Below are 26,499 nucleotides of genomic sequence, written 5' to 3' on the forward strand. Positions count from 1 at the left end.
GTTGAGGGTGACGTGGCACCATCATCATCTATTTATATACTACCAGTAGATTCCGTAGCGCCTCATGATTGGGATATCTTTGTTAGTGTGGTGTTAGTGTTGGAATATATGTGTGTGTGTGTATAATGTGTGTGTATAGTGTGTGTGTGTGCGCGTATAGTATGTGTGTGCGTGTATAATATGTGTGTGTGTTTTGTATATAATGTGTGTGTGTTTTGTATATAATGTGTGTGTGTTTCGTATATAATGTGTGTGTGTGCGTATATAGTGTGTGTGCCTATATAATGTGTGCGTGTGCGTATATAATGTGTGTCTGTATGTGCGTATATAATGTGTGTGTATATATAATGTGTGTGTGAGTGCATATATAATGCCTGTGTGTGTGTGTGTGTATATATATATATATATATATATATATATACAGAAACAGACATAAGTCCTCTGCACTCACCATGTACAGACTGGGGTGCAAGAGGGGGTTGCCCACATTGTATAGACAAGAAAACAGGGATACTCTGCACTCTCCAAACACATAATTAATGCTATATCAAGTACTGTTCTATATTAAAACTGACCAGAATGGGTAGACCTTGGCGTGAGTTGGTCAGCTTAAACATATATTGCAATATGTGGAACTAACATTCCCTGTTTTTAATATAGAACAGTACTTGATATAGCATTAATTATGTGTTTGGAGAGTGCAGAGAGTATCCCTGTTTTCATATATATATATATATATATATATATATATATATATATATATACATACATACATATACATTTGGGGCCAGGCCTCCTCAGGGGAAGAGCGTTAATTCCCGACGTAAGCGCCCTTTTTTAACGTGGTTTTATCCACGTGTCACCACCTCATCATTCTTCTCCATCACCTCATCCTTCATCTTCATCGCCACATCCTTAATCTCCATCGTCTTACTTTTCTAAAACCTCTCGATACACAACGTTTCTGCTAAACACCTTATCGCTGTGCTCAATCATTCTTCCTTGAAGGGCAGTATTCTTAACGTGCACTTTCACATCACTGCTTCTCCGTACTCGTGAAAATGCGACATACAATTGTCCATGACCAAAGACAGGCTCTGGTAAATAAATGCCCACACGGTCAAGTGTTTGACCCTGTGACTTGTTAATGGTCATAGCAAATGCCGCCTTTAAAGGGAACTGCCGCCGTCTTAGCTTAAATGGCAGTCCTGTTTCGGATGGACATAAGTCAATCCGAGGTATCATCACCTTCTCTCCTTCAGCAGAGCCAGTCAAAACTTCTGCTTGTATCACATTCGTTTTAAGTGCTGTCACTACTAATCGAGTGCCATTGCACAGTCCTCTCTTAGCATTCAGATTTCTCATTAGCATAATAATGCTTCCAACTTTCAATCTTAATCTGTGCCCTGGCATTCCGGAAGGAGTCAAGAGTTTGAGCCCTCAACTCGTAAATTTAGCCTTTACTACCCCTCCCACAGGGGGAAGGGGGGATGATGGAAGGTAACTGATTGCACAATTATAATTTTTTTGTCAAATAATGTCAGTATACCAAATTTCAGGTCAATTGGATGAGCCCTTTCTGAGAAAATAGTGTGTGTGTGTGTGTGTGTGGAAAAAACTAACACACGCCGCTAGGCTTATATATATTAGATTGTACAGCTAGGACTTTGTGATACAGAGTTTCATTCTGTGAAATCACAGTGTTCAGTAAAGTTCTATTTTTTTGTTCTAAGACAGTTATTATCATGTTTTGTCATTGATTGAGACACTTCTAAGGAGAGAGGAAGCAGAGGGTGAGTAAAGAAAATAAGTAGAAGAAAAGTAGTGGGTAAACTGATGGGACAAATTTGAATAAGTGAATATAATCATACTTGCCAACTGACCCGGTTTTTGGTGCCCTAAACTGGTGTGTCTTGGAATTGGTTTTTGAATTGTCAATTGTGACATATTTTGCCCCAATTTTCCAATGTTGTCAGGTATGTATCATCAATGGGCTTTTAAAAGAATTCACTATATCATCAATATCATTACACTTACCCTGTGTATGGAACAGTTGGGCATTTATGTTCTTGTCACTACATAATTTAAATGAATTGCATTATTATCCTCATTGCAGTCTTAGCAAAAGGGAAATTATTGGGCAGCACCCTAATTTAAAATTGATTCTTGCATTCAGCACTAAAAGGAACACCAAGTTAGTGAATGTTGCCATGTAGGCGAGCTAGACACATGCCTATGCCAGCACGGTTCAGGGAGTAACATAGACGCGGTTTTATATTAATATGACCATTTTATGTTTCTTCTCTTGCTTCTTTGCGCTGTTCTTTACTAGTCGCCTGTTTTTTTTTGCCAATTGCCCCCTTTCAATATTCAGAACGAGGGCATTTTAACTGCTTAGGACAGTGCTAATTCTAAATAGAACGCGGTGTCAAGTCTAAATATAATATTTTTTGTCCCACTGCATTGTAAGACATGTTAATAGAAGTTTGTTTACTTACTTTATAGTTTCAGACATGTCCTCTCATGTATGAGCAAAATGTAACAAGTGTAATTTTAAGAAACGAGCGCTAACAAATTACTGCTCTGGTTTGAAAAGAAAGAAATTGCAGTTTGGCATATTCTTTGAAAACAAATAAGTCCCTTAAAGTAATTTGGACAACAGTCTCATTAATCACTGTAAAATATACACACTCTTAATCATGTTATCTCTCTCTCTTTCTCAGCAGAAACATTTCTTTCCAAATTTAAGAGTGTAAGGTCTGTTTTTAAAGCAGCACATTAAGGTAACTCTGTACTTGTAGGAGTTAATTATAGGAATAACTAATTAATTACAAGACAACCAACCAGAGTAAATGTTAAAAGAATGCAATTAAGCTTCAGGCACCTAGCTGTCATAATTGTAGGAAAAAAAGACTTTGCGTTCTTCATTTCAATCAACGGTATTCTCTTATTTGTGTGTTAATTTAATAGGCTCCTTCCTGCGTCTTTAGTTTTTGTCATTTAATTTAACCCTTTGTTTCCCCCTATCCCTTTGTCACCTGTCATCAACATCATACCTTACTTATAAACAAGTAAGCAGGGTTTGAAGCAAATGCGCTTTTGGTTTTAATTTATTCTAAAATCCCATACCCCAGCTGCTATTTTCTCATGATCCTCCAAAATATTCTCATTTTCTTTTTTTCTCTCCTTTCACCTTTGTCATTTTTTTCCTGCTTCTTAAATTAAGAAGTCATCAATGACATTTGTTATTATGTTTTAGGTCCGGGATGGGAAGTGTATTTATCAAGTTAGCTGGTATTATGGTTAAGAAGTGTCTTCACATGAATCATTGATTTGTTTATGCATTTTGAGAAGTTATACTGGTTCCTAAGGGATCCTTTAAAATTGTCATCCATCCTGAACCCCCTCTAAAACTAGAGAAATGTGTGAGCTTCTCCATCTATTAAAACAGGTCTATGGCTTTCCCAGGATACTGTGTATGGGTTAAATTTAAACAAAAAACAAAATGTCCCAAGCGCTGACAGATGATGCAGAGAAAAAATAGGGAAAATGAGAAAAGGCAAAAAACAGAAAACCTGCTACTGTAAAAAAACGTGAGCTCTCATAGAAAAACAGAAACAAGGAAACCAGCACTGGAACCGATAGCCAATGTCTAAAAAGGAGCTTGTGAAATGGTAAAAACGCATCCAATTTATTAAAGATCAAAACATAACAAGAAAGACGATGATAATGAAACCTTAAAAACAATAATACAACGCCTAATGTAATACATGTGAACAGGGCCTGATCAAGGGTTCTGGCCACCCTAGGCTAATACCGCCGCAGGCTCCCCCCCCCTCCCCCCCCCCCCCCCGAATATATAGATGTGTAGGAATGCTCCTGAATATTAATGTTCAGGTGTATTCTTCAGCATTCAAACTTAGACAGATTGTGCCATTGTCTCTTACCTGTTCTTGCTTTTCTCTCTTGCAGTTTGTTATCCTCTCGCTGGCTTCTGGAAAGTTGGCGTCCTGTTTTGAAAATGCAAAATGTTAACAAACCCTGAATGATTAGGCCCTTTAGTTAAAACAAAACACTCCATTATGGCCTGCTAAAAATACCCCATTGTAGGCATATATAAGCAATATCTGAACATTTGTGGTCAATCAAATACAAACCTCTACCAGCCCCATCTCACTAATATTTAGTATTCTAGTGATTGCTGAGACCACAGAGAGCATCCATGTAACTGCCACAAAATCATGAGATTATGCCCCCCAACGGTGCTCTAATTTTTAAATACCCCCGCAGCAATTTTCCTTATCCCATCTTACAGCCATTGCTTCCCCTGCAGCCATTTTTCTTACCCCCTCCTACAGCCATTACTCCCCCTGCAGCCATTCTCCTTACCCCCTTCTACAGCCATTGCCCCCTGCAGCCATTTTCATTACCTCCCACACTGCACCCATTCCCCCCTGCAGCCATTTTCCTTACCCCCTCCTACAGCCATTGCCCCCTGCAGCCATTTTCATTACCTCCCACACTGCACCCATTCCTCTCTGCAGCCATTTTCCTTACCCCCTTCTACAACCATTGCCCCCTGCAGCCATTTTCCTTACCCCCTCCTACAGCCATTGCCCCCTGCAGCCATTTTCATTACCTCCCACACTGCACCCATTCCCCTCTGCAGCCATTTTCCTCAACCCCCCTGCAGTCATTTTCCTTAACTCCCCTGCACCCATTTTCCTTAACACCCCCTGCAGCCATTTTCCTTAACACCCCCTGCAGCCATTTTCCTTAACACCCCCTGCAGCCATTTTCCTTAACACCCCCTGCAGCCATTTTCCTTAACACCCCCTGCAGCCATTTTCTTTACCTCCCACCCTGCATCCATCCCCCCGCAGCCATTTTCCTCACCTCCCCCCTGCAGCTATTTTCCTCACCTCCCATCTCTGCAGCCATTTTCCTTACCTCCACCCTGTCGCTATTTTCCCCCCAGTCACATAAAAAAAAATCCAGTCACACATATATCAGCCCCCCTTCTCTGCCCTCCTTCACACATATCAACCCCTCTTCCTCCCTATAGATTTATATGACATCCCCCACTCTCCCACCCTATAGATTTGTATGACAGCTCCCCTTCTCCCTTCCTATAGATTTGTTTGGCAGCTCCCCCTCCCTCCCTATAGATTTGTATGCTAGTCCCCCCCCCCCTCTCCCTCCCTATAGATTTGCATGCTATTCCCCCCACTCTCCATCCCTATAGAGTTGCATGGCAGTCCCCTCTCACTTACCTGTAGTTGTGCTGGCCAGTATCGCTCCTCAGATTAGCAGACAGGAAGTGAAGGCTTCTCGCTTCCTGTCTGCTGCATAGTATTGTGGGTGCCCATACAGCAACAGGCAGCCTAGCGATTGGCTGCCTGTTGCTGACCACCAATGCCTTTGATCGTCGCCGCCTCCACTCCCCGCGATTACACCTCCCTTCCCCACCCCAAAAAAAAAAATGAAACAAAGTGAATGAAGAAACAAATAAGAAAAATAAATAAAATAAATACCAGCAGCGCCGCTCCCCCCGGGACCCAGCGCCCCAGGCTGCAGACTGATCAGCCTAGTGGTTGATTAGGCCCTTCATGTGAATAAATGTATATAGACCTCTAGTATAGACATTTAAACGAGGCCATGTGGAATCTCTCATTATTCACCAGCATTTAGGTGAAAGGTGGCAATATGATACAATAGAATTCATTAATCTATGAATATTCTATATTGATGGCAGAGGTTCATGATACTCAGTTATACATGATCCCAGGAATTTCATTGGATTATATGATTTTTATATATGTGGTACCACAATTTTCCCATAATTTGTTGTGCTGTGGCCTGATTCTATTTTTTGTCCTATACTAGAGGTCTATATACATTTGTTCATATGTATTGCATTAGACATTGTAGCATTGTTTTTAATATTTTATTATCATCTATCTTGTTATGTTTTGATATTTAATAAATTGTAAGGGGCATATTCAATTGAGGGCGGGATCGCCGAAAATCCCGCGCTCAAAAAATATTACCGTTAATACGGTAATATCTCGCTGGATTTCGAGCTGCGAGCTGAAATCCAGCGAGTAAATTACCATATTGACGGTTTTTTCCGCGCAGGATTACCGTATTAACGGTAATATTTTTTGAGTGCGGGATTTTCGGCGATCCTGCCGACAAATGAAAATGCCCCTATGTGTTTTTACCATTTCACGAGCTCCTTTTTAGACATCGTTTCCAGCACTGGTTTCCTTGTTACTGTGTATGGGTTTGCAGATAGTAACGTAAACTGGTACCAAGGTTATTCACCCCGAAGTGCAGCGTTGCCAGTCTGTCACTTATTACCACCAGGAATGAAAATACGTTGCTTGCCCTACTTGCTATGCAGTATAACCACCATGGCCTTATCATACAATACTACCTCCATTCCCCAAATAAGCTGTTTGTCTCCCATACTTCTGTTTCCACTGAAATTGATGGGGTAAGTCAGGTGCTAGCAGACTAGGACTACTAATCATATCTCTACTACCTGCTATGCCTTGATTCATTTTAGCTGCATCTCCGTTTCCCCTACACCTCCTGTTCTCTCCACTAGAGCACTATTTCCCTCCCACTTTCTCTGCCTCCCTTTCCCCTTTCTTCTCTGAAAACCCCATATCACTGAAAGCTAGCTTTACTTATTATTACTGCCACTAGGACTTGTGCACAAATCAGATCTAATGAGAAAACACTATTGGAAAATGACAGCACATAGAAGGAAGATCCCAAAGGCTTGGTACTGTGGAGTGAGAGAGATACATAGTCAGGGATGAAAGCCAAAAGAAAAAAACTGGAATTAGTAGTCAGCCAAGACAAATTAGTACACAGGATATCAAACTGGAAGATTTACTGAGATATAGGCAGGATCTCAATGACTTTGGCAAAACATAATACCTTAAGGAGCTCAGGACTAGGAGGTCTAGCAGAGAAGTAGCCTGCTATCCCAGTTGAGGATTGTGATAGGACAAGTGCAGAATAAGTTTTAGAACTAGTTTAAACGCAACGTAATATTGATTACTTTTCCTTGCTAGTGTTCTCCCCAGCTCCTTATTCCCAGGTGCTCCACCCAGCTGGTTTTACTTGCCACCCAGCTCTTGGTGCCCAAGAGTCCTATTATAATAGAATAAACCATTGTTTCTCCTATTAAAACAGGCACTATGTGAGCACTACAGCCAGCGGTGTGTGTTAGACCACTGACCACCAGTCTGACCAGTCCTGGCAGGTGTGGGTAATAACCTCCAACATTTTTCATTATTATTGCAAAGTATTACAACTGCCCCCACCTGGCTACTTCTTAGTGCCGCCCAGCTGGCAAAATTTTCTGGGGAGATCACTGCTGGTATTATCTCTGGGTTGTGTATTACATCATCATCTTCACCATTTATTTATATAGCGCCACTGATTCCGCAGCGCTGTACAGAGAACTCATTCCTCATTCACATCAGTCCCTGGCCCATTGGAGCTTACAGCCTAAATTCCCTAACGTACACACACAAACAGAGAGAGAGAGACTAGGGTCAATTTTGATAGCAGCCAGTTAACCTACTAGAATGTTTTTCGTGTGTGGGAGGAAACTGGAGCACAGGAGAACACACAAACTCCACACAGATAAGGCCATGGTCCGGAATTGAACTCATGACCCCAGTGCTGTGAGGCAAAAGTGCTAACAACTTAGTCACCGTGCTGCCCGGGTTAACTGTTACATCTCACCCCTTTTATCCTATGTTTGAATCCTTTGTATATTTCTGGATTCTCTCAGTATCTAAATGGGGATTGTGTTAGAGATTGATAGGGGTAGCTCCCTCCCATCCTTACATGATATAGTGTGTGTTGTAGTACTTTCTTCTTGAGTACAGAGAAATAATACATGATAATATAGGAAATTAAAATGCCCTTCCTTTTTACTGAGAAGTGATCAGTTTAAGTGCTAAAGGCATCATTGTTTTGCTGTTGTAAGAATTAGTAGACCTTGTCTATTCTATTCAGCTTCTCTTAATTATCCTTTAAAATAATATACACCTTTTTAAAATGCTCCACCACAGTAATGACGTTTCACAGTACAGTCGCTCAAGCTATAGTCATGGGTTATTATGTAAATTGTGCAGTGGATTCCATTGCAGAGAACACACTTGTTGTTTTACCTATTCAATTCTAATAGCCCCAAGTTTAGTTCTTGCAGAGTAATCATCTATTGTCTGAACTATTGGGACTAAAAAAAGAACTTAATATTTCCTTTACAATATTTGTTATTTCCTTTCTTACAGGGTCATTGAAGATAGCAACCTGGTTTCTGTTCTTTTTCAAGTGATTTTGGTAAGAATAGTATGTATTCTGTCTAATGTTTATTACATGCTTTCATTTCAAAAGTCTTAACACATTTTTCATAGATGTAGCTGAATCATGAAATTGTGTTGTTAGCACTGTATGTTTAATTGAGTTAAAAGTATTTTAACATCAATTATTTTTCTCTCTGTATTTTGGACATATGTATGAGTAATTATAGTGTTTACATTAAACGTGCACAGGCACACTATGGTTTGAATACCAATTAGTCCATTTCAGAGACAAGTTGCAGCAAATTGCCATGTGTCTGGGCAAGATGTACATCTGATGGGAAACTAATAGATGTCGCACAGGAAGTATAGTAGGTGCGATCCAAATGTGTGTGCAGGTAGCATCTGGCCTAATGTAGCTCCATCAGGTTCAGGACACAATTAGGTCACACTCCAATCTTCCCAAACTGCTCTTGTTTTTTTCAAATCTGCTGTTTTGGGTGCTGGAATTCCAGACTCTGGAAAAAGTGTGATTGTTGATGGGTTATTTACTAAATAGCTTTTCTTCCAGTAGCAACAAATTGACCATTAATTTAATCAACTTGGTACAAGGTGTATAATGAAAGAACATGTCTTAATGATTGCTACATGTTACTGTACTTTCTCAAAAGTGCTGAGGTATTTAGAATGTATACATTAATTAAATAACTGTATCACTATAAATAATAAATAATGAACATTGTAAGTAATCTGCTAACTACACGTTACAATATTTTTGTCTTGATCAGCTTAGACATAGTGCTTTACGCATGTATGATGCACTGGAGTGAGTCCTGTGTCAATCACAGCCCATGGTTTCAGTCATGCTGTCAGCAACTGTTTAACATAGTCTCTAGCAGATAGGAATTCATTGAAAAGATGTCCCTGACATCTTTCCACCAAATTAGTTTTATACCTGGTACAATGTTATAAATATAGTTGTAGTGAAGGTACAAAATGGTTTCTTACATAATTAAATGTTTAACACATACATATATTTCCAGCCTATATTTTGTATTAAAATGTATTTACTTATTTTTGCTTGATTTAGAATATATTTCTCTAGCACTAAAATAATGAAAATACTCATAGGTAGATTCACATAGTTCTTACAATTTGTCCCTAACGTATTAAAGGATGCTAAAAATTATGCTGTCTTCCCATCACCAGTTGGTTGTTATTTTCAGCCACTGCATTGAACCGCCTCATGCTCTCTCATTGCCAGAACAGGCATCTCAGGTAAGTGCAAGTACCAGTTACCTTGGGAGAGGCTCCGACCAAAGTCATATAATAGGGAAGGAGAGGATTTAAGAGACAAAAGCATACAGACAGGCGGCATACACGTTTAACTGTACCTAATACAAGGTGAAATCATACACTGCATGGCCAAAAGTATGTGGCCACCCTAACATCACATCCATATGTGCTTTTTGAACGTCTAATTCCAATACCATTAGCATTAATATGGAGTTGAACCGCTCTTTGCTGCTGTAAATTCCTCTATTCTTCAGGTAGGATTTCCACTAGATTTTGGAACATAGCAGAAGGGATTTTCATCTATTAAGCTACAAGAGTAATGCTGGCTCGTAGTCCGTTCCCCCCAAAGGTGTTCAATGGGTGCCAGTCAAGTTCTTGTACACCAAATTTGGGATTTAATTTTTTGATGGACCTCCCTTTTTGCCTGGGGGCATTGTCATGCTGAAACAATCTGTTGTCACAAAGTTGTAAGCACACATTTCTCTAGAATGTCATTGTATGCTGTAGCTTTAAGATTTATCTGCACTCCTCCACCAAACTTTACAGTTATCAGTACAAATTCATGTAGGAAACGTTTTCCTGGCATCTGCCATACCAAGCTTCTTCCATCAGACTGCCAGATGGTGAAGCATGATTATTCCCTTCAGAGAATGAATTTGCTACTGTTCCAGAGTCGATGCTTGACATTGCTCATGGTGATCTGAGGCTTGTGTGCGGCTGTTCGGCCAAGGACAACCATACTTGCCTACTCTCCCGGAATGTCCGGGTGACTCCCGAATTCAGGGTATGTCTCCTTGACTCCTGGGCAAGCAGGCATTCTCCTGCATCCTGTCCCCAACGGGCCTCTGACGCGATTCATGGCGAATCACGTCATTTTGGCCTCGTCCTTTTCGACAAAGCGTCAATTTGTAGCGAGGGCCTGGCAAAAATTATGTGATTCACCATGCCCCGCCCACTTTCACAACACCTATTTTACGTGAGATCCTTCAAAGTAGGCAAGTATGAGGAAATCATTAACTTGTGTCTGGAAGTCTAGCTGTCTGTCTCCAACTGGTCCCAAGTCTGGGCCTGCACCGTCTCTCACCTGCATCTAGCAGATCCCAGCACAGCTCTGTACTGTACTCCCTACTGGTCTGCAGATTGTTTTTGTCACCTATCTTTTCAATGCCATTAGGGAAGGTATGCAATTACATTGCATACATTTAAAAAGCAGTATTGACTAATAAAAAAAACAATAAAATAAGATTAACACATGGCTACTTAAAATAAATTATTTATATATTGAAGTAAGTTTAAATTAAATATATCATTAATTGCTCTGGGGGTAAAAATACCATAAGTCAGGAAACTTCTTTTTACTACAGAATGTTATTAAGAGGATTTATAATAGTTTTGAATTAAATAATCGTATTGGACTTTAGAGGTCCCATTACATTTTGATGAATGCTCTAAATCATCATACATCAAAGTAAGTTTGTTGAGGAGCTCAGGAAGTCTTTTGCCCTTAGGATGCGACACTAGAGATTTAGACATGGTTTTATTTCCTAAACCAGGATTATACCTGCGGCAGCTTTAATGATTACCATAGGTATACATGCACAGCACTTAGAAACTGAAATTTGCTTTACTTGTCTGTAATCTAAGAAAATGTTGGCAGTAGAACATTGCTTTAGAAAACATTAAACCCCTATTTTATGTGGGTCTGTCAGCTTTCTTTTTCTTTTATGGAGGCTACATTACATAAAATCAGTCACATAGTTGTAAATAATAGTTAGCTAGAATTGTGAGGTCTGCTAAAAATACACTGATATTCTATGATTGATCAACTGTTTTCAGACTTTTAATCCTTATTAATCAGTTTTGCATTTTTGGCATTCAAGAGAATCTGCCACGGGTTCTCCATTGCCATTTTATTGCAAAAATAAAATGTACATGGGAAGGAGAATTTAGTATAGCATGCTGTATACGCATTATACTCGCTACCTAATTTTTGGGGGAGTTTAAATATTCCTCTTCAGTAGATATTTGAATCTTTTAAAGCTCATATTAAGAATATTGTTTGCGCTCAAAATACATATCTTGTAGAACCATTATATCATATATACTATATATATTATACTATTATTATATTGGGGAAAAAATGACGTTTCCGTGAACAACAATTTACAACTGCAATTTTTAAAGTCCTGAAACTTACAGTTATCAGCAATGTATATGTGGAGTAGAGATGGTCACTGACCCCCGTGTTTTGGTTTTGGATTTGGTTTTGGATCTGGATTACCGTCATGTTTTGGTTTTGGTTTTGCAAAACCGCCATTGCGTGTTTTGGTTTTGGTTTTGGTTTTGGTTTTGTTTGGTTTTGTTTTGCTATTTGGTTGGAAAATCAATGTTTTTGGGCCTAAAATAACCCAATTTAGTGCTCCATCTGTTTTAGAGATAAGTAATCTAATTGTAGAGGTAATAAATCATCCAAAAAACAGTTTAATTCTTCGTTGGTAGGCCTTCATTTATTCTACACACAAAACAGATTGTCTTCCTCTCCATCTATGCATATTGCCAATGCAGCCATTGTCTTTGGATGTATATTACACCCTACACTTATTAAATATGTAAAGAAATGGAAAAAGGCAGTTTGCTTTCTGTCTCTATAGGCCCCCCTCCACTTGTTTAAAAAAACAAAAAATTCAGCCGTTATAGACTGTACAACATTAATTCAAATGGAGAAAGCCAGTTTGGTTTCTGTCTCTCTAGGCTCCCCTCCACTTGTATAAAATACAAAAAAATTCAGCCGTTATAGACTGTCAATATTAAGAGAAATGGACAAAGGCAGTTTGGGGTCACTCTGTCTGACACCCTACCCTTAAGGAGAAATTGGCCAAACAGTAGCCTTTCAAGACGGTACGTGATATGGAAATGCCCTCATCAGTGTGTATATCATCATCACAGACTATCAATTCATCGCCGCTTGAATCCGCCATTAGAGTACAGTCAGTGCTTGGATGTCTTGGATGGTGAAGGCCTTCCTCGTGGAAGATGTAGTTCATTTTTATAAACATCATTTTCTCCACATTTTTGGGAAGTAACCTTCTACGGCGATCACTGACTAAGTTCCCTGCTGTGCTGAACACTCGTTCAGAGTACACACTGGAGGGTGGGCAGCTTAGGTATTGCAAAGCAAGTTTGTACATGGGTTTCCAAATGGCCTGCTTTTCTTCCCAGTAAGGAAAGGGACTGTCTGACATTTCCATATCAACTTCCTCTTGAAAGTAATCCTCCGCCATCCTTTGCATGTTTATACTCGTATTGGATGGAGTTATTGGCAAAGTGACACATTTTTTTGAAAAATCCTTCAAACCAGCCCAGATGTTAAATTGTTCTGGTCTGCCCCCTGCGTCTTCCCTGCTTCTTTTTGGGAAATTTAATTTTTTACGAGCAGCAACAGCTTGAGAAAGTGAAGGAGGACACGTTGTCAAGCCGAGGCCCAGTTCAGCGGCCAACTTGCTGAGCAATAGCTCCTTGCAAAAGTTCACATCTCGCTCATTTAAAAGTAAAGACTCAATGTGTAGATTTTAAACCTTGGATCAAGCACAGTGGCCAAAACGTACTGATCCGAGTTCAAGATCTTAATAACTCGAGGATCATTGTGAAGCGAATGAAGTACTTGATCGACAAGGCCAACACACTTTGCTGAATTGCTTGCTTTCAGCTCCTCCTTCATTTTCTCAAGCTGCTTTTCCAATAGTCTAATTAAAGGAATGACTTGGCTCAAACTAGCAGAGTCTGCACTCACCTCACACGTCACAACTTCAAGTGGTTTCAGCACCTTGCACAGGACTGAAAGGATTCCCCACTGTGTAAGAGTGAAATACATCCCCCCTCCTTTCCCAATGTCATGACTTGTGCAATATGCTTGGATGGCTTTGCGCTGTTCCCCCATCCTCTGAATCATGTACAGGGTGGAATTCCACCTAGTTACCACCTCTTGCTTAAATTGGTGGCAGGGCAAGTTAAACTGCTCTTGAAGCTGCTGTAATCTCCTATATGCTGTGGCTGAATGCCTGAAATTTTACGGGCCACCGAAAGCATCTCCTGCACCTCACGGTTATTTCGTAGGAAGCTCTGCACCACCAAGTTGATGGTGTGAGCAAAACAGGGAATATGTTGGAAATCACCCAGCTGTAATGCTCGCACTATATTGTTGGCGTTATCAGAAATGGCATACCCTGGGGAGAGTCCGAGTGGTATAACCCATGCATCAATCACATCTCTCAGTTTGCGTAACAAATTGTCAGCCGTATGCCTGTTAGTAAAGCCGGTGATACAAAGAGTGGCCTGCCTGTGACAAATGTTACGCAGTGGTGTACATGCTGCTGCTGTTCCTGCTGGTGAAGGTGAATGACCAACCCAGTGGGCTGTCACAGTCCTATAGTCTTTGGTTTGGCCACTTCCACTTGTCCACATATCTGTGGTTAAGTGGACAGTGGGCAGAATGGCATTTTTCAGCGCAATCTCTACATTTTTACACACTTTTTGGTATAGTTGTGGAATTGCTTTACGGGAGAAATGGTGTCGCGATGGAATTCTGTAACGCGGACACAAAACCTCAATTAACTGTGAAAAACCAGCTGCGTTTATTGTGGAGATTGGACGCAGATCTAACACTAACATTGCAGCCATGGCGTCTGTGATTCGCTTGGCGACTGGGTGACTGCTGTCATATTTGCTTCCCCTCGCAAATGATTGTTTCACAGTTAATTGCTGAAATGTAGGACTGCTCATTTTCTTGACCTGCCTCTGGGATGACGATTCACCCCCAGCAACAGCAGCAGCAGTGGGACTAATGCTTTCTTCAGAGGAATCAATAATAGTGCAGGAGTCATCCAGCCTTAAGTGGGATGCAGGGCTAACTCCGAGCGCTACTGAGGATATTGATGAGGATGGTATGGTGGGTGTAATTTGTAGCCGTTGGGATGTCGGTGAGCGGAGGGTCTTAGCTGATGAGGGAGTGCTTGTATTCTTTTGGGAAGAACTTTCAGCTTTTCCCAACACTTTGCCATGAACTCTCGTTAAATGGCGTAACATAGACGAGGTTCCAAGATAGTTAAGGTCCCTCCCTCGACTTACTGTGGCTTGACATGCACTACAAATGGCTATACAATTGTTGTCTGAATTTGGGTAGAAATAATTCCACACATAAGAAGTGGATTTTTTTGTTTTATGCCCAGGCATGACAATGGCCCTTTTCTTGTCACGTGCCAGAACTGCTGCCACTGGTGCAGGACTTACACAAACAACCTCATCCTCATCAACATCCTCATTAGCGCCCTCGTCGCCTACACAAATCTCCCCTTCATCCTCTTCTAATTCCAAAGTGACATCCTCAATTTGTGTATCACCGGCTACACTCGGGCTATTAAGGCACACATCAGCAGAATGCTCACGATTAGACATCCCACTGTTGGATGGACTCTCCACAGGGATAGTTGGTAGTTTTGACAGCCAGAAATATTTATGCACAATTAGGGAGGACACCCCAAAAGCACTGAGGAGTGTTAAAAATTAGTTGGTAGATACTGCTGACAGATATGACTTTTGACAGCCAGAAATATTTATGCACAATTATGGGGGACACCCCAAAAGCACTGTGGAGTGCCAAATATTAAAAAAAAAATAATAAACCTCTATCCTCCTCTCTTCTCTAGCGATTTTTGTTAGAGCAATTGCAAGAAGAATATTGGATTCTCTGTCCCTGCTCTAATCAGCCTGTGACTACACCCTGCTCTCTCCCTCTGTCAAATGGCGATGGATTGCTGTGGAGGCATGTATTTATAATGTTGAAATATCGCGAGAACCGAGCCCCGAGATCCGACAACGTCACGATGACGTTCGGCCTCGATTTGGATTCGGAGCAGGCGGGAGAGTACCGAGCTACTCAGCTCGGTACTCGGATAGGCAAAGTTCAGGGGTGAACCGGACCCGCCCATCTCTGATGTGGAGTATAAGAAAAATATGATCTGCTGCCATTAAATGTTCATGATAGCCCTTCAGCCTGGTAGGTCCAGGTATATCTACTTCTCTAACACTCTGTGTACATTCAACTCAGTATATGTCTGCACTGTATTCTACAAAACAAATATTTTTAACAAACTGCTATTTTTTGTAATACGCGTTAGGGCTTTGTTTTTTTTGTCTGTATATTTTTCTGTGTGCAAATCCATAGTTGCTGCTGAACTGTAGACCCTAAGTGTTCTATCTGAAGAGAACATATTTACATGGTTAAACAAAGTAGAATGGAGCTTTGCTGTTATCTAACTTAATTTTGTTTTGAATAATTTAAATTTGCAATGAGACAGACAGAAAAAATACGATTGATGCATGCTGTAAAATTGTTGTTTGTTGAAGAAAGCCCTTCAAGGTAGCTGAATCCAGATTATTGCATATATAAAATGTCCTATAAAAGAAGATGGATTTTACTACTAAAATTTGAAGTTAATGATTAGTATCTCTGAACTTTTCTGCTCTTTAAGACATCATTTATAAACTGTATTTCAATGCATATTTAATATTGGAATTCATGCTATATTAGGTGTTAATATATGTGTTTTTTTGGGAATGGTAATGTGATTTATTGTGCTTTCTGCAAACTTTTATTGCACCTACAAGGTATTTTTTTCAAAGAATACAATCTTCAATTCCATTTACTTGTAAGATTATTTTAATATTAAAAATAGTGTGGATATAAGAAGGAAGTGGAAATTTAATTTAAGTATAGTACTATGTAATGTACATAATGGACAAACACGGGTCACGTGTGGTCAGGCTGCCAGCATCAGCAAGTTTGGTGACCCTAAATGAATGAATTGTGAAAGTTAGAAGTTGAGGTCAGTAAAAACCTCATATTTATTTATTTCCACCCCCATGGCCATTGATCTTCATCATTATAAATATGTTTTGTAAAATCAAGATCTGAAGTGTAGCAAATATCATTTAACTTTAAAAGAAACTTAATGTAAATTAGAAAATCTATATTGACTACATGCAAAAATGAAGAATGAGATGCAATGTGTACCCCAGATATATAATGTAATTTATCTGACGTGTATGTTTTTGTGATCTTCCTTAGAGGTCCTGATTGTAATGTACTGCGCCATGTCAGCATCAGGCTTAAAATGTGTTTTCACAGTATCATCACCGTATTACTAGGAGGAAAAGTTACATTAGGTCAGACTGTATATCCTGTTGTACTACAGAACAATAAGTGTGCTGGGCATAGCACATCATGGTGCACAATGCAGTGAGAAAAATAAATATTTGACATATGTGCAAAAAAAAACAACAACTTATTATATTGTGCCATAAAAGTGAAAACTTATTATGTGATTTACAGCAAAAGAGATACTCAGTGTGTTGTGTGTAGCAGAAATCAAAATCTATTATTACATGTGCAGTATTTTAAAAAAGTATTGAACTTATCAGATGAAACTGTCTCCCAGACTGTTGTGGTGGACCCACTGTGCCACTAACCATCAGAGGCAGGCTGGACTAGGGGGGAAGGGGAGCATCCAGTCCTACAGTGGGCTACTTTGGGCTGGGTCACTGGACCACCTGCATTTTTTTCCTTTAAATTAGGTTGCTGTGTTGAGACTTGCCTCCTGGGTTAAAATATACGAGCCCTCCACTGCTAACCATGGTCGCTTTTCTCCCATAAGGTGTGGAGATGAGAAGGACCAAAAAGCCTGGGATGAGGCTCAAACGTAGTCAGAGACAGGAGAAAGTGCAGAGCAGACATCATAGGTTCAACTATAGAAAACAAATCAAAGGTTTTAGGCAAAAGACAACTGAGCTGGTAGAAAGAAAAGCTCAACCAGGCATATGTGACAGTACCCCCCCATCCGCCCCAATGATCTCCAAATATCCTACATCTGGCATCTGTGACCTTGCATTTGTACATCTTTGATTGTAACCCAGGATCTTTCAGTTAATCAGAAACAGAATTTTCTTAAAATAAATAAAAACAATGTGTTACCACAGGTATGCGTAAGAAAGCATGAAATGATGTGGGAATGCATAGACTAGTGGGTAATCTCAACCAAGAAGAAACATGATTAATATGTTCTGAATCCTTGTAAAATTATTAGGCCCCCTTCCCCACAATCGGCACAGGCATAGATTTAATAACATTCACATTTCATAATATATATATTTCTCCCAATAAGCCACAGCATTAAATTATCAGCTTTAAGAGTTATTATCTAGACCTATTTCCCCCAACATGCACTGCCATTAAATTATTAGTATTCACGTTTAATAAATACACATATTTCCCTCTCCCCCCCCCCAAATATCCCTAAGAATAAATAATTAGTACCCCCCCCCCCCTTTTAGCCCAACATTACATTAATGGCATTCACATAAAATACATACACATATACTCCCCCTAAACAGAACCAACATTAATTTAATAGCCTTCTTGTCTTATAATTAAACCTATTTCCCCCATACTGCCACAAAATTAGATAATTAGTGTTTACATTTAATAAATAGTCATCCTTCTCCACAAACTCAGACCCACATTCACTTAATAGCTCAAAACCACCCAAGCATTGAATGAATCATCCCATCACCCCACCTTGAATGAACAGACATTACCATGACCGCACTATTAAATTAAATAGCCCCTGCCATCAAATAAATTGTCCCTACAAATAAATGAATATATCCAACCCACTATGATTAGCTCCCACTCTCACTTTTAAATAAATAGCCCAGCCTCCACCCGCATTACAGTAAGAGCCTCTCCCTCCCATCAGCACTTACTTTCTTCTACCGGCATTGTGTTGGAGAGGCAGACTGCTGTGTCTGTCTTCTTGTTTCCTGCAAAGGGGGAGGGCGCTGAGGTCATGTGTCATTTTTATGGTAAATTTCTGTGATAACTAATTTTCTTATCGCAGTGAAAGAACGTCATTTTTATCGCGACATATAGCAATATAGGTCTCTTAGTGTAGTTTACTGTGTGCTGAGATCTGAGTATCCTTGTGAGGTGACCATGTGAAAAGGTACCAAAATCTCTGAGTTGATAGATATTCTGAATAAATTATTTCAGTTGGACATTCAAAATGATTTAAATTAAGCTGCCATATAAATAATTATTTATACAGTGATAATGTAAAATTGATAAATAATCTGCGTATGTAATTAAAACTGGGAAGGACAGGTTTCTTCTCATGCTGTCTTTTTCGTGACAGCATTCCGTTGTTTAAGGGTTTTCATACTGTAGCTTAAGTTACTCTTTAAGATAGACAATAGCTTTTGTGCAAACATGGTGTCTACAACTGTCAGTAGATTAAACTTTATTTTTCTGCAAGTTAATTTCCTTCATTATCTTTCAAAAATGAAAATGTGACAGTAAAAATCGTGTTGCTGTTATATGTGGACAGTTTAAAAACCAAAATCAAGAATTTTAATGTATCACCAGTAAGTTACTGAATCACAAAAACATTTCATCTTGGGAATCAGGAATATTTCCTAAGTCTGTTATGAAGGTTGTGCAAGGCCAGTGTTCAAATTAAACCTGATTGAGTACAAACGGAAGCATACGCATTTCATTTTCCTCTTGTCTGTAGTTTTTGTTCTCAGGCCATATTTAATATTCTGTGAAGATTCAGTCCCATGACAGACATGTTATCAGCCTTAGGAATGTTGTCCAGCACAACTTCACAGAGTATTGATTAACAGACAAACTTTACAGCCTGTGTGAAGGTTCTTCATAGTAAATATATGCTGTATAAACCAACAAAACCTTTATTCATCCAGCTTGTACTTGTGCCCATGGAGTTTTGAAACATTAATGCCATTGTTTTTTTTATTAATACAGTGAGTCTTTTTTTATACGGTACCACAGTTTTTATGTGATATTTTCACATATAGCATAAAAAAATGAACACAACGGTTCTGATGCGTGTGTCTAAGGCACAATTTCTAATTGGATTGAGGGGTATTTATTAAAACTGGTACACATGGAAAAAGGTATTGTAAATATGGAATGTTTTCTAATACTGTAACAAAATATAACACGTGATTGGGTTACAGCACCATTTTCCTAGGAGTTCACCACCATTTATGAGTACTGCCTGACAGTGGTCGTGGGTTTGAAGTACACCTTCTTGGTTTATAAAAAATGCCTATTACTGGTGGGAAAACCAGACTTTCATCGGGTTAATATGCTTGTAAAATGCAAACTAGAGTCAAGTCCAGAGAGATTATTCCTGTAATGGTGTCAATTTATTGATTTAATTTATCCAGATGTTTCTATTTGTTTTATTTAAAATATGTGTTTAAAAATGAATGTACACATATTAAACTCTTGACGGGTAGCAAGTTTTCTGTTTAACACTTCTAAATTGCATTTATCATCAAACATATTTGAAATCTGATACTTCAAAGCTCATAGAATATCTACAACGTTGCTTTGATATCTAAGCTCTTTAAAGATATCTTTCAGAAATTATTTTATTTTTCCTTTTTGATCTTTCTAAAATACCTATCATCTGTTTCAGATTTTTTTTTTCATTGCAAATATCTCAGATTGTTCATCAAAAATTATTTTAGTCCCCATATAATTTTAATTTATTTATAAAAGCATCATAGATTGGATCGATGATTGACTTAAGATCCTGTTTAGGGTTTAACCAAGTCCTTCCAAAAATAATTTTATTTACATAGATATATTTCATTGTGGCTATCCCTAAACTCACTGCTCCTACATATGTGGCCTGATTCATTAAGGAAAGTAAGGCAAAAGAAGTACATTTTCTCTTGGACAAACCATGTTACAATGCAAGGGTGCAAATTAGTTTATTATTGTGCACATAAGTTAAATACTGGCTATTTTTTCATCTAACACACACATACTTGATAGCTATATATTTGCACTGAAATTTAAAGTGGATTTAGGACATGCTGTTGCCCAACTATAAATCTGCCCTCACATTTTTTTTTACCTCCCCCTCTAATGCAACATGTATTTACCAAGGTGCAAAGTTACTCATTTATTTTGCTTTACTTTCCTTAATGAATCAGGCCCATGGTGTTTGCTTTTTCTATTGTTTTATGTTGCATCTCTCATTTTACAGAAAAGCAAAACTCAAGATAATACACAATTAATGCATTTCTCAGCCAGACAGAACCATTCAGGAGCTAGTTGAAGAAGTTTTATCACACATGAAACCTACTATAGTAAACGGGCAAAAAGGACATCTGACTTTGCACTTAGATCACAGACCGTCACGCGCAAGTGCACTAAGGGTTAAGTTAAGCATGCTCTTTTGAGATGCACCTTATGTTGAGTTACACGTCACATGTCTTTGAAATATGTTCCTTAGCAACCACAAATTCTGCACCTACACAAGACAGGTGCAGTTTTGGAATTCATGATGAAGATTGCCATATTTATTTGTTCCGGACAAGTATATATATGCTATTATGAAGGGTGCACATATCTTAAGATGTGTATAATGGAAAATACAGATAAGGAAGGGAGTGTGCTGACACATAGTTATGCATATTCAAATGGACATCTTTTATGTTCAATTTGAAATAACCCACTGTTAATGTTTACTTAGCACATATATTTTTTCACCATGATTTCATGCACTCCTCTCTGTCTTGCCACACCTAAAATGTTGGCGAGCACTCATTGCTCTAGGGAAGGTAGTGATGTTGCCGGATCACAGCTGATATCAATACCTCTATGTAATGCAATGTGTTTTGAAATGGCAATATCATGTGATATATAGTGACTGGATCATTGATAAATAACTTTTGGTATAAATTTATTTACAGCAAATAGCGCAGGGCACTTATTTATATAATTGCACATGCACTTATTTTTGATATGGTGTATATTGTGAGATAGGAAATCGTTATCTCTGAGACCAGGGTAGAAAAGTTGGTTTTTCTGTTTACCCTTGCTAAAGGAAATACCTTATTTCTTATACCTGATACAATAAGTCTTTGTTTTGAAAGCCTTTTGCATATCTTAGTGCAAGGAAATGCATTCATGTCTAAGGTATATGTTTGATTTCTGATAAGCATTTGTAAGTCTGTTGTGTAGTGTAGAGGATGTCCTCATTAAGGCTAATTAAGTCTATTCAATGTGAGTGACCAACACTTGAATGCACAACAGGGGGGGGGGGGGCTGTTACCTGAGTGCAGGTCCGGTTAGACAGACAGAAGTTTTAAACAATGGAGACAGAACATCTGAAGGGGGATGTGGAAGTTAAATTGTGTTAGATGCAAAACTAGATTACATCCTGAGACCTGATGGAAATCAAGTTGATATGGAAGTTCAATTATTAGATGCAAAATTAGATTACATCCTGAGATCTGAGGGAATATTCTAGACGGGTTGGAGCCAGCTAGGTCCAAGGGGCTGGCTTACCACTGCTAGGAGTTATGTCAGAACTGTATTAAAGGTGAGCTGTGTGAGCATGTAATGTATCATTCTGATGTTCCATCTGACCTGACCACTGATACCTTAAATCAGTGTAACTGTCCTTGTCAGGACACTTGAACAATAAACATCACTCTGCTTCAAGACCCTGCTTGACAACTTCTTCAATATTGCTCTAATCCTGTGACCTGCCGATTAGACCCTAAAAATCGAATCCGTTCTCCGTCTGTCTGAGGTTTGGACCCAAGCTTTTCCAGTACCACTGCTCTGCCTGCTACCCATGCAGCTCTCGTCAGTGTGATAGGCCAGTGAGCATCCATCCACAGCAACCCAGATCCATAGTAAGAGGTCCGGAGTTACCAGCCCAAGTGTACCAGCACAGGAGTACACTAGCAGTGACAGTTACCCAGAAGGAACGTGGTTCTGAGCGCCATAAAGGAGCTCAGTCGTGGCAACATTGTAAGCCCCTCCTACTGCGGCAAAAGGGGCGCATTTGGGATAACGAAAGGGAACGGTGGCAAAGTAAGCCCAGCTGGTTCCCAGCAACAACAGACAGGGTGGCATAGGCGGTCCATCCTGTCACAGATAGATATATATATATATATATATATATATATGTATGTATGTGTGTGTGTGTGTGTATATATATATATATATATATATATATATATATATATATATATTTAACCTATTATCACTCACAATGGGTTATATTTATCAAACTATTATAAGCCACAAATCAACTGTTTTCTCTGTAGAAGTGCTATTGCAAGTCTTTTCTTATTTTATCAAGGGAATAACTCAGGAGAAACCAGAGCTTGCCTTAGCCTGCTTTTCTTTGGTTGCCGCAGTACCCATAAACCTGTCAGGGTACCACAATCTGAGTAATTTATCTCAGGATGGCATTAGCTTGCCTTGTCTACGGGCAGGGCTGCCAAGAGGAATTCAGGGCCCCGGTACAATAAATTCATGGGGCCCCCCTCATAGATGAGCACGGTAAAAAATTTGGCGCCGCCCTAGGGCGACGCAAAAAATTTCAGGGGTGTGCTCATGCTTTTGGGGGCGTGGCAAATGCAACATTGGGGCGTGGCTAACACATCAAAATCACTAGGCTCTCTATTCGCCCGAGCATCACATATGTCCAAGCACTCCTGACTTTCAGGACATCTAGCACCAAAATGTAGTATAAAAAAAATGCAGTGTGTACACAAAGAGTTCAGTCTTGGCCTCCACCTTATATTGGGCACAACACTCACCAAAAATTGACATTGTCCCTACTAGAATCACAACATTTTACATACTGTCCTGCTCTCTCCTACCTGTTCTTCTCACTTTCACCACCTGTTGCTGCATGTTTCTTTAGTTGCGGCTTGTCTGGATCCTGGAATGCTGGGGGTCCTATTTGGAAAAAAATAGCTACATTTAGATAATTCCAAACAACCCTGGCGTTAAATCAATACCATCCACGATTAATAATTAGGCCTTCCTCCAGCTCCAATATTACAATAATGTGCCCCTTCATGATCGCCATGCCTTATGATCACACTGTGCCCTCCATGCTGCTTTTGCCCCCTTCATCTGGCTCCCCTTCATCAGACTATACTATGCTGCTCCCCCCTTTTTTCAATCCCACTGTGCCATGCCTCCCCCCCTTTTTAACCCCACTGTGTAATGCTGCCCACCATTTTTTAACCCCACTGTGCCATGCTGACCCCTGTTTATTAACCCCACTGTGCCATGCTGCCCCGTTTAACCCATCTGTGCCCCTCTCATTTTTTAACCCCTCTGTCATGCTGCTTTCCCATTTTTTAACCCCTCTGTGCTCCCCCTCATTTTTTAACCCCTCTGACATGCTGCTTTCCCATTTTTTAACCCCTCTGTGCTCCCCCTCATTTTTTAACCCCTCTGACATGCTGCTTTCCCGTTTTTTAACCCCTCTGTGCTCCCCCTCATTTTTTTAACCCCTCTGACATGCTGCTTCCCCGTTTTTTAACCCCTCTGTGCTCCCCCTCATTTTTTAACCCCTCTGACATGCTGCTTCCCCGTTTTTAACCCCTCTGACATGCTGCTTCCCCGTTTTTTTAACCCCTCTGTGCCCCCCCTTATTTTTTAACCCCTCTGTCATGCTGCCCCCCCCGTTTTTTAACCCCTTTGTGCTCCCCCTCATTTTTTAACCCCTATGACATGCTGCTTTCCTGTTTTTTAACCCCTCTGTGCTCCCCCTCATTTTTTAACCCCATTGTCATGCTGCTTCCCCGTTTTTAACCCCTCTGACATTCTCCTTCCCCGTTTTTTAACCCCTCTGTGCTCCCCCTCATTTTTTAACCCCTCTGACATACTGCTTTCCTGTTTTTTAACCCCTCTGTGCTCTCCCTCATTTTTTAACCCCTCAGACATGCTGCTTCCCCGTTTTTAACCCCTCTGACATGCTGCTTCCCCGTTTTTTAACCCCTCCGTGCCCCCCCCCCTCATTTTTTAACCCCTCTGTCATGCTGCTTCCCCGTTTTTTAACCCCTCTGTGCCCCCCTCGTTTTCCTCCCTTCACTTACCTTTTCTCCTCTCTTGGTCTTCTCTGCTGCTCTGTGCTCCATTGCTCCAGACTGACTGAATGCTGGGCATGACATGATGACATCACACCCGGCATTCAGACAGTCTGAATAGAGCACAGAGCAGCAGAGAGGAGGGATGCCGGCTCCGCGATCAGGTGAGTATGTTTTTTTTAAACTAGCCTGCTCCCCCCACCAACGACCAAGCCCCCTCCTCCCCCCCCCAGCCCAAAAAAAAAAAAAAAGGAAAGGAAAAAAAAACGTTTTGGTTTTTTTTTAAAAAAAAAATTATAAAAAAAAATCAGCAGCGCAAGGGCCCGGGCCGGGCCCCCTGACATGCCGGGCCCGGGTAATTAGTACCCGCTCCCCCCCCCTCTCGGCGGCCCTGTCTACGGGGTCCGGTGAAGCCGAAAAGGCTTCTCTTGATCCCCTGCTGGTTCAGATCACTCACGTGACCGCACATGAGCATTGCACTTCCTCAATTTGCAGCTTGTGTTAGGCTGCCGGTGAATAGTAAAAATCCTACTGGAGGCATGGTAAATAGCAGTTGTACTTCATTGCAGCAGTACATAATGATTGTTACCGCAGCTCAATGATAAGGAGACGCCTTAGTGACTATCAGGTCAGTCGTACCACTGCTAGCATTGCCAGGCAAGGAAACCGGGTGTGATAGCGGCAGGGGCAATCATCTAGAATTTGTGTGGGAGGAAGCAAGTGTCTTCAAAAATTGTGGTTGTTTCATTTGTAACAATATACATATACAATCTCTTATAAAACCCTATGAAATATTATTTTGTTTCAAACTTTTGTATGGCATCATAGACTGTCCCTCTGACAAACTAGTAATATCCTTCTGTATTTCCATTGGTCATGGAGCATGTCAGCTGATCATCTCAGATCATCCAACATCCTCTGTGCTGTTACTAAAAAAAGAAAGCATAAATAAGCAAAATATAACCCTTACAGAATCACTAAACATAAGTACAAGGTACCTTACATGAAGAAGCTTCTAATAACATTCACAGAAATATATGTAAAAGTTCCCATATATTGAGAGAACTTGAGATACTTCACATTGTATTTAGATTTGATGTGTAGCTTAGTGAAAGGTTTTGTTCTCACTTTCAGCAAATTCAGGCTGATGAGAGACTGACTGCATTGTCCTCCTTCTTAAAATAACTCATAGTTGCCAACTTTTGAGATCTCTCTTTAGAGTGGGGTGGGGTCACGATAACACAAACTGTGTGGCCACGCCCCCATCGCAATGGGATTTGCAGCAATAAACCCCTCACTTCACTAAGTGAGTAGGATGCAGGAGGTTGCCCTGCTCTTCCGAGAGTCCAGGAGGACTCCTAGAATTTCGGGAGTCTTCCAGACATTCCGGGAGTGTAAGCAACTATGAGATATCTGCAATATGTGGGAAAATATCCTCTATGATCACACTTTGTCAAATACCTTCAGTTCTGATAAGCTCATGATACTTTTATGTTTATATTTGGGAATGCTATCAGTAACTCTCTTATGTAGACCATATTTTGTTTTAGGTCTAGTGGTCCTTTAAGTAGTGAAAAGGTAGTTTTGTAAGAGTAAGACTGAAACAAAGAGTCATCCACCATACAGCTTTTTGTTGGATTACATCATTTCTAATCAATCTAATCAAACTAGTGCGTAATTAAGTTACCTGAGCAAAGATTATTATTATTTTATCATTATTATCATTTATTACCATTTACTAATTCCGCAGCGCTGTACAGAGAACTCACTCACATCAGTCCCTCACATATAGTTTAAATTCCCTAACACACACATAGACAGACAGACTAGGGTCAATTTGAAAGCAGCCAATTAACCTACCAGTATGTTTTTTGGAGTGTGG

General features: G+C 39.9%; 1 protein-coding gene across 5 annotated transcripts in view; it reads left to right on the forward strand.

The window, feature by feature from the left end:
- The window catches only part of ULK4 (unc-51 like kinase 4), a 572,842-nt gene that overhangs the window by 290,855 nt on the left and 255,488 nt on the right, over nt 1-26,499 (forward strand). For all 5 annotated transcript variants that reach the window (XM_075212480.1, XM_075212479.1, XM_075212478.1 and 2 more), the window contains one exon: nt 8,322-8,370. In XM_075212480.1, coding sequence (XP_075068581.1) covers nt 8,322-8,370 — 49 coding nt within the window. The remainder of the gene's footprint in view (nt 1-8,321; nt 8,371-26,499) is intronic.

This window comes from Mixophyes fleayi, chromosome 5, assembly GCF_038048845.1.
Source record: "Mixophyes fleayi isolate aMixFle1 chromosome 5, aMixFle1.hap1, whole genome shotgun sequence".
In the NCBI taxonomy this organism is placed as follows: domain Eukaryota; kingdom Metazoa; phylum Chordata; class Amphibia; order Anura; family Limnodynastidae; genus Mixophyes; species Mixophyes fleayi.